At 41.4% G+C, this 8,888-nt stretch overlaps 1 protein-coding gene across 1 annotated transcript in view; it reads left to right on the top strand.

The window, feature by feature from the left end:
* Positions 1-8,665, top strand: part of LOC310854044 (H(+)/Cl(-) exchange transporter 4-like) — a gene marked incomplete at its 3' end in the record, with an annotated part of 73,875 nt that extends 65,210 nt beyond the window's left edge. The window contains exons 8-13 of the mRNA XM_083758522.1: positions 1,641-1,736; positions 1,920-2,027; positions 2,705-2,797; positions 3,271-3,369; positions 6,255-6,267; positions 8,460-8,665. Coding sequence (XP_083614648.1) covers positions 1,641-1,736; positions 1,920-2,027; positions 2,705-2,797; positions 3,271-3,369; positions 6,255-6,267; positions 8,460-8,665 — 615 coding nt within the window. The remainder of the gene's footprint in view (positions 1-1,640; positions 1,737-1,919; positions 2,028-2,704; positions 2,798-3,270; positions 3,370-6,254; positions 6,268-8,459) is intronic.
* Positions 8,666-8,888: the final 223 nt, after the last annotated feature.

Below are 8,888 nucleotides of genomic sequence, written 5' to 3' on the forward strand. Positions count from 1 at the left end.
CATATGTACTATGGCGTGCTATGACTATATACAATACAATTATAATGCTGTCTACATAACATGCTATAAGTCAAATCTTCTCTTGTTATGGGTTCCGTGGCATTTCTCTTCAAAAGGGGGTCCGCGGGACTAATTAGTGTAATTTTGGGGGTCCTGGACATGAAAAAGTTTGTGAACCACTGTATTACACACGGCACACACCATGTGGTGCATTCATCTCCAACACAAGGGCGACATCTAGTGGCGTGCTCCGCCCCTGCACCCACCCAGCAAGGTGCTGTCATTATAGTGTTATTGAGTTCAGCTGTTCAATAATTGTTACCGGCTCCGTTGTTTTTGTGTGTGTTTGAGCGGCAGATAGTTTCTTTTGGTGTTTTACTGAAGTTGTGCTTAAGGTTTTTTTCTTCTAATGAAAAGGAAGCAGAGCTGAATGCGTGTTTATGGCAGAATGAAGTAAAATGCGGTAAAAAGCAGAAGAATTCAAGGAGCAGACGTGACTTAATGACGGCCAGGTAGGTAAACATAAAGCTGCTAATGCTAGTCTCTGAAGTTTAGAGACCCCCGGACCGCTAGCTATTTGGGGGTCCTTGACGTGAAAAGGTTTGTGAACCAGTGGTTCACAAACCTTTTCACGTCAAGGACCCCCAAATTGATGCTTTATTAGCTCCGCAGACCCCCTTTTGAAAAGATAATGCCAGGGACCCCACATGAGAGGGGGCTAGCAGCAGTGATTCTAGACCCGTTTGACATGCATTAGACCCCCATTTAGTGACATTTAATTACCATTCAGCTTTTGGGGACCCCCTGGAACTCCCTCAAGGACCCCTGGGGGTCCCCGGACCCCAGTTTGGGAACCACGTGGTCTAAAGTAAACAACAATGTTATGTAGAAGAAATGTTTACAGAGAATGAAAAATCTGCTCTTATGGGGGTCCTTGGGGGGAGTTCTTGACATAAAAAAGTTTGGGAACCACTTCTATAAAGCATGTTTGTCCCAGGGACCCCCACCTGTTGTTTGTGCCAGGGACCCCCACATGTTTGTGCCAGGGACCCCCACCTGTTGTTTGTGCCAGGGACTTCAAAAGTAAAACAAAAATAAACAAAAATTGCAGATGTACAAGCTCTCAGTGCAGTACAAAGTGTTGCACTGTGAGCTTCTAGATCTGTTTTTTTTTTTTTTTTAAATGGTCAAAATATAAATGGATAAAGTGTTTTTCAGGTATGCGGTCAGGTGAAAGCCTGACCGCAGGTAACTTAGAACGTAGAAGGTAACTTCATTGACAACACTGTATTCGTGTTGTGTAAATTGACGTTTTATTGATTGTTTGTTTACACAATCTTTTCCATTTACAGTATATGTTGGATTCATGTACGTGTATAGCCTCATGTGCCTGTAACAAAATAGGATATCAACATTGTTCAATAGTAATTGAATTTCTCAATCTGTGTTCCCAGGTATTGAAATCACAACAAAAAGAGAAGACATTCGTTGAAGTACTGATCTACAGTAATAGGCCTGATCTTATTTTAAGTCTTTATCTGAATTACATAAACTCTTGTTGTGGAGTCTGTCTGTAACAAAATAGATATTATTTTTTCAATTTGAATAAAATAATTGAATGTTCCTATCTGTGTGCCCAGGTATTGCAATCACAACAGAAAGAGAAGGCATTCGTTCAACCACACCTGTTCCAGAGCCAGATTCTACAACTGCAGATATTTCCAGTCCCACAAGAAGTACGGCACCAAAAGTTTATCTCTAGTTTATTTTATGTACTGATCTGAAAGGTCTGATCATATTTTAAGTGCTTATTTGAATTTCATCAAATCTTGTATCTGTGGAGTCTGTCTGTAACAAAATATGTGATAAAAAATGGTTCAATTAGAATACTAATTGAATGTTCCTATCTGTGTCCCCAGGTATTGCAGTCACAACAGAAAGAGAAGACACTCGTACAACCACACCAGTTTCAGAGACAGATTCTACAACCGCAGTTACTAGACTTCCTACTCATCCCACAACAAGAAGTACGGCATCAGAAGTTTATCTACATTTTATTTTAAAGATTAAATCTAGAATTGTAGAGGCATTTTCATACTGTACATGTGTGTCCAGGTATTGCAACCACAACAGTCTCTGCTGGTCCCACAATAACAAGTACGGCAAACGTTTATCCCTACTTTTATTTTAAGTTTTATGTGCTGGTTCAAAGACCAGAAAGTCCATGTCTGACTACAGCCTGTACATTTGTCAGTAAGTATTTTATAGACCATTAGAGAGAGGGTCAGGGCAGGTGCTCAAAATATAAAGTAAAACAGCATAACCTGTTGAAATATGTTCACTTTGGCTGTGGACGGCTACATTTAAAGGTCTGGTTTTGTGCTAGGAGTGTCAGGATTTCTAACTAGAGCAGGCGTCTTCATGTTTTTCTGACCAAGGACCCTTTAGCTGAGAGAGAGATGAAGCAGGGACTCTCACTACATATTGTATCAAATTGTGTTGCAGATTAAACATTGTATAGGTAACTTCATTGACAACACTGTGTTCGTGTTGTGTAAATTAACGTTTTATTGATTGTTTACACAATCTTTTCCATTTACAGTATATGTTGGATTCATGTACGTGTATAGCCTCATGTGCCTGTAACAAAATAGGATATCAACATTGTTCAATAGTAATTGAATTTCTCAATCTGTGTTCCCAGGTATTGAAATCACAACAAAAAGAGAAGACATTCGTTGAACCACAGCAGTTCCAGAGCCAGATTCTACCGCAGATATTACTCATCCCACAAGAAGTACGGCAGCAAAAGTTTATCTCTAGTTTTATTTAAGTACTGATCTACAGTAATAGGCCTGATCTTATTTTAAGTCTTTATCTGAATTACATAAACTCTTGTTGTGGAGTTAGTCTGTAACAAAATAGATATTATTTTTTCAATTAGAATAAAATAATTGAATGTTCCTATCTGTGTGCCCAGGTATTGCAATCACAACAGAAAGTGAAGGCATTCGTTCAACCACACCTGTTCCAGAGCCAGATTCTACAACTGCAGATATTACTCATCCCACAAGAAGTACGGCACCAAAAGTTTTTCTCTAGTTTATTTTATGTACTGATCTGAAAGGTCTGATCATATTTTAAGTGCTTATTTGAATTTCATCAAATCTTGTATCTGTGGAGTCTGTGTCTGTAACAGAATATGTGATAAAAAATGGTTCAATTAGAATACTAATTGAATGTTCCTATCTGTGTCCCCACGTATTGCAGTCACAACAGAAAGAGAAGACACTCGTACAACCACACCAGTTTCAGAGACAGATTCTACAACCGCAGTTACTAGACTTCCTACTCATCCCACAACAAGAAGTACGGCATCAGAAGTTTATCTACATTTTATTTTAAAGACTGTTTGTGTCTCAGAGGAGGGTTGTGGACAGTTCAGAAAAGAAAATATAGGTGCCAAACTATCATTTAGCTGGGAACCCCCTGAAACTCCCTCAAGGACCCCTGGGGCGTTTCTCAAACTGGGGGTCCTTGAAATAAAACGGGTTGAGAATCACTGCTAGAGCCGTAAAAACTTCTCTTATTGGGGTCCCTGGCATATCTCTTCAAATGGGGGTCCTCAGGCTAATTGGTGTCACTTTTGGGGGTCCTTGATATGAAAAAGTTTGGGAACCTCTGTGTAAAGTTGCCCGAACGGCCAAAGCTCCAAGAACAGTCAGGAATGGTAGTTAAGGGCGTTTATTCTCCCCAAACTCCTCCACCAAAAGTCCAGTCGTACAGAATTGTTCAGTGCAATAATTATCAATAGCAAACTGTAATACTGGCAACGAAATAAAGGACAAAAGATAAATAAATACTTAGGCAACACTCCTTAACAAAACCCAAACAGGATGAAAGCTCTCTTCAGGCTGTACCCTGATCAGTCACACAGGGCCCTGTAGCTCTCCCTCAGGGATGTTATTTGTGTCAATGCCCACATCCAACTAACTTCTCTGTCCCTGCAGCCTCCCTTAAATAGGAGTGGATCCTACCACAGGACACAGAATCAATTAGCACCATTTCTTCTCAATAAATACTTTCAATATAAATACTACCATAAATAACACCTTGAATACAAGTAACCTAAACATTCTAAATAATGTGTTACAATTAAACAAGTATAAAACAGAATGAACACTCAATGACAATTACTCAAAGCATCAAGAGAAACACCCCTCTCCTGCATAGCACTCGGCCCCTTCCTCATCAAGGGAAATGCCACCAGCAGTGCAGGAGAGACAACTAACCAATCAGTGATTACAATTTCAATAAAGGTTAAAACATTAGTCCTTGCCGGCTGTTATAGGAAACAGTTTCATGTGTATATATATATATATATATAGGGCACGGGTTGCCCCGTGACACTCTGGTTTAGTAAACAAGAGTAAAGTCCCAATCACAGCTTGGGGACTTTTCTTTTTGTGAGATTTGTTTTGGGACTTTGGGCCTAACAACACTTTTTTTTTTTTCAATCTTCCCACCACCCACACCCGTTCTTATTCTCCTTTCATCCAGGGCTGTGAGCTGTCCAAGGTCAATGTTTTCCTTGTCAGACACGTCAGGAACCTGGCTACTCGATTGGACTACACGTCAGAAAGCTGGCCACTCGATGGAGAACAGTTGCTGTGGATGAAGTGGTGGAGAGGAGAGGAGAGGAGAGGAGAGGAGAGGAGAGGAGAGGAGAGGAGAGGAGAGGAGAGGAGAGGAGAGGAGAGGAGAGGAGAGAAGAAAGGCCTTCAAGAGATTCAGTATGAGTCATTTTACACTATGCTGAACATAGCTCATTGTGACATGTTGTGAGCTTGTAGATCAGCTCATTGTGACATGTTGTGAGCTTGTAGATCAGCTCATTGTGACATGTTGTGAGCTTGTAGATCAGCTCATTGTGACACGTTGTGAGCTTGTAGATCGGCTACTTTCAGCAAGTGTAAAATCAGTCATTACGACGGCATCAAGGCCAGCCAAAACACATTTTAGTCAACTGTAGATTCAGTCGACTAAAATCTTATGACATTCAGTCGAGTAAAACTAGACTAACACTAAGACGTTCCAGGTCACTAAAATGTGACTAAAACTAAAATAGGAAAGACTATGACTAAAATAGAAATTTGCTGCCAAAAACAACACTGAAATTATGTCTCGTTCATAAGCAAGAAAAAAAAGTAGCAAAATGATTGTAATGCAATAAATGCATTGTCTGTTTTGCATTGAGAATAGAAAATATAATAATAATATTATTCTATTTTAATCGTAATGTATGGCCTATATTCTATATCCTATATTATATAGAATAATATATATAGAATATGGAAAATATGCATATATACAATTAAATGTTCTGAATTCAAAAATCCCGCAGCCATTTGGGTCCATTTGGTTCCAATTGTACACTCTCAGAGTTACAGAGCTGTAAGGGTCCATTTGGTTCCATTTGTACACTCAGAGTTACAGAGCTGTAAGGGTCCATTTGGTACCTCTGAAATGTGGATTATAAGCAAAAGTAGTGGTCATTTTAAATTTCATATTCTTTTCCGGGACACACTCAAATTCAAATTCAAATGAGCTTTATTGGCAATGAGAAAACATAGGTTTACTGTACATTTTTGACGTCAAAATACAATAAAAACAGTTGAAAATGTGTAAAGTATAAACAGTGTTCTAACAGGGAATACAGCTTTTTTTTTCAAAACAAAACAAATGGCAGCATTTCTTTGTAGTCACTTTGGGACAAATAGCAGCATTTTATCTCGGACTATTTAAATAGTATACAGGAGAAAAGAAAAACAACCCCTCAGATTAATTGAACATGGTGGACCCTCTTGTAAACCAGTGTAATGCTTTATGGTGTCGTCCACTCACAGTTAACAGTCTTTGTGTTGAGTTGTGCTTGAAATGTACTGTATATGTAATTCTGTTAAAACTGTTAAAAAATAATTACTTGTAAATCAAGTGGGGTCCGGGGGTCCGTCCACGGACTAATTAGTGTAATTTTGGGGGTCCTGGACATGGAAAGGTTTGTGAACCACTGTATTACACACGGCACACACCATGTGGTGCATTCATCTCCAACACAAGGGCGACATCTAGTGGCGTGCTCCGCCCCTGCACCCACCCAGCAAGGTGCTGTCATTAGTGTTATTGAGTTCAGCTGTTCACTAATTGTTTCCCGCTTCGCCTCGTTTGTGTGTTTGACTGTTTGTTGGTTTTAGGCGGCAGAGGAGAGTGCGGCAAATGGTGGCAGAGAGTTTGTTTTGGTGTTCTACTGAAGTTGTGCTTTAGTTATTATAATGAATGAAAAGGAAGCAGAGCTGAATGCGTTTTATGACAAAATAAGGTAAAATGCAGTAAAAAGCAGAAGAAGGAGCAGACGTGACTTCGTGTCGGCCAGGTAAACTTAAAGATGCTAATGGTAATGTTAGCTATTTGGGGGTCCTTGACGTGAAAAGGTGATAGTTTGTAACACTCAAATTCAAATGAGCTTCATTGGCAATGAGAAAACATAGGTTTACTGTACATTTCTGACGTCAAAATAGAATAAAAACAGTTGAAAAGTATATACAGGGAATACAGCTTTTTTTCCTTTTTTACAAAACAACAAAAAGCAGCATTTCTTTGTAGTCTCTTTGAGACAAATGGCATTTATTTGTAGTCACGTTGAGACAAATAGTAGCATGTCTTTGTAGTCACTTTGAGACAAATAGCATTTATTTGTAGACACTTTTGGACAAATAGCAGCATTTTGTCTCGGGACTATTTAAATACTATACAGGAGAAAATAAAAACCCCTCAGATGAATTGAACATGGTGGACCCTCTTGTAAACCAGTGTAATGCTTTATGGTGTCGTCCACTCGCAGTTGAGTCTTTGTGTTGAGTTGTGCTTGAAATGTACTGTAATTCTGCAAACTGTTAATACATATTTACATATACATAAATGTATGTAATTCTGCAAACTGTTAATAATTACTTGTCAATCAAGTGTGGTCCGGGGACCCCCAGGGGTCCTTGAGGGAGTTCCAGGGGGTGAAAAGGTTTGTGAACCAGTGGTTTACAAACCTTTTCACGCCAAGGGCCCCCAAATTGATGCTTTATTAATTATTAGCTCCGCGGACCCCCTTTTGAAAAGATAATGCCAGGGACCCCCCATGAGAGGGACCCCCCATGAGAGGGACCCCCCATGAGAGGGACCCCCATGAGAGGGACCCCCCCATGAGAGGGACCCCCCCATGAGAGGGACCCCCCCATGAGAGGGACCCCCCATGAGAGGGACCCCCCCATGAGAGGGACCCCCCATGAGAGGGACCCCCCCATGAGAGGGACCCCCCATGAGAGGGACCCCCCCATGAGAGGGACCCCCATGAGAGGGACCCCCCCATGAGAGGGACCCCCCATGAGAGGGACCCCCCATGAGAGGGACCCCCCCAGAGGGGACCCCCCCTAGAGGGGGCTAGCACTGTGATTCTCAACCCGTTTGACATGCATTAGTCATACGGACCCCCATTTAGTGACATTTATATCTGGGAAAATCTATGTTAATTTAACTCTGTACGAACAGGTCCATTTGGTTCCATGTGTTACACTCTCAGAGTCACAGACCCATAAGGGTCCATTTGGTTCCATGTGTTACACTCTCAGTCACAGACCCCTAAGGGTCCATTTGGTTCCATGTGTTACACTCAGAGTCACAGACCCATAAGGGTCCATTTGGTTCCATGTGTTACACTCTCAGAGTTACAGACCCATAAGGGTCCATTTGGTTCCTATAATTACCATTCAGCTGTTGGGGACCCCCTGGAACTCCCTCATGGACCCCTGGGGGTCCCCGGACCCCAGTTTGGGAACCACATGGTCTAAAGTAAACAACAATGTTATGTAGAAGAAATGTTTACAGAGAATAAAAAAATATAAATGGATAAAGTGTTTAAAATGATTGTGATGCTGTATTAACTACTTTTTGCTGGGGACCCCCTGGAACCCCCCTCAAGGACCCCTGGTGGTCCCCGGAACCCCACTTTGAGAACCACTGATGTCGACCTTGCATTTCATGGAGTCAAGCATGGGTTTTCTGAAAAAACAATGTTTCTATGTCAGTCGTTCTAAAACATTTTCATGTCAAATAGCCCTAAATTTATCTGTAATTGGCCGCCGACCCCCATCTGAAAACATGTTGTTCCAGGGACTCCCCGGAAGCAAAGATTTGAGTTAAAAACGTTTCGCTGTGAAACAATATATTCAAACATTTGGGCCACATTTTCACGATTTAAAAAAAAATAGACCTACAAGCGTTGTAGATTTGCTATTTTTCAACAGCTAAAGTGCTTTAAAACACCAAAAGGGGTTCCCGCCCCCAAAATGGGTTAAAAAAGATGCGTTTGGTCCCAAACCCACCTGACACGGTTCTCCTCCTCTCTGCAGAGAACGCCCGTCAGAAGCAGGAGGGCGTGGTCAGCAGCTCCGTGGTGTATTTCACGGAGGACGGGCCGGCGCTGCCCGCCTCGGACCCTCAGCCCCTGAAGCTCCGTCGCATCCTGAACCTCAGCCCCTTCATGGTCACGGACCACACGCCCATGGAGACCGTGGTGGACATCTTCAGGAAGCTGGGCCTGGGCTGGGGGGAGTGATTGCATTATAAATAGATACATTGCGGTCGCAACTGTGATTGCATTATAAATAGATACATTGCGGTCGCAACTGTGATTGCATTATAAATAGATACATTGCGGTCGCAACTGTGATTGCATTATAAATAGATACATTGCGGTCGCAACTGTGATTGCATTATAAATAGATACATTGCTCACCTACAGTATGGTTCACCTATAACGACATGTGACACATAATGTA

This window comes from Protomyctophum parallelum, assembly GCF_964188405.1.
Source record: "Protomyctophum parallelum genome assembly, chromosome: 23".
Lineage (NCBI taxonomy): Eukaryota > Metazoa > Chordata > Actinopteri > Myctophiformes > Myctophidae > Protomyctophum > Protomyctophum parallelum.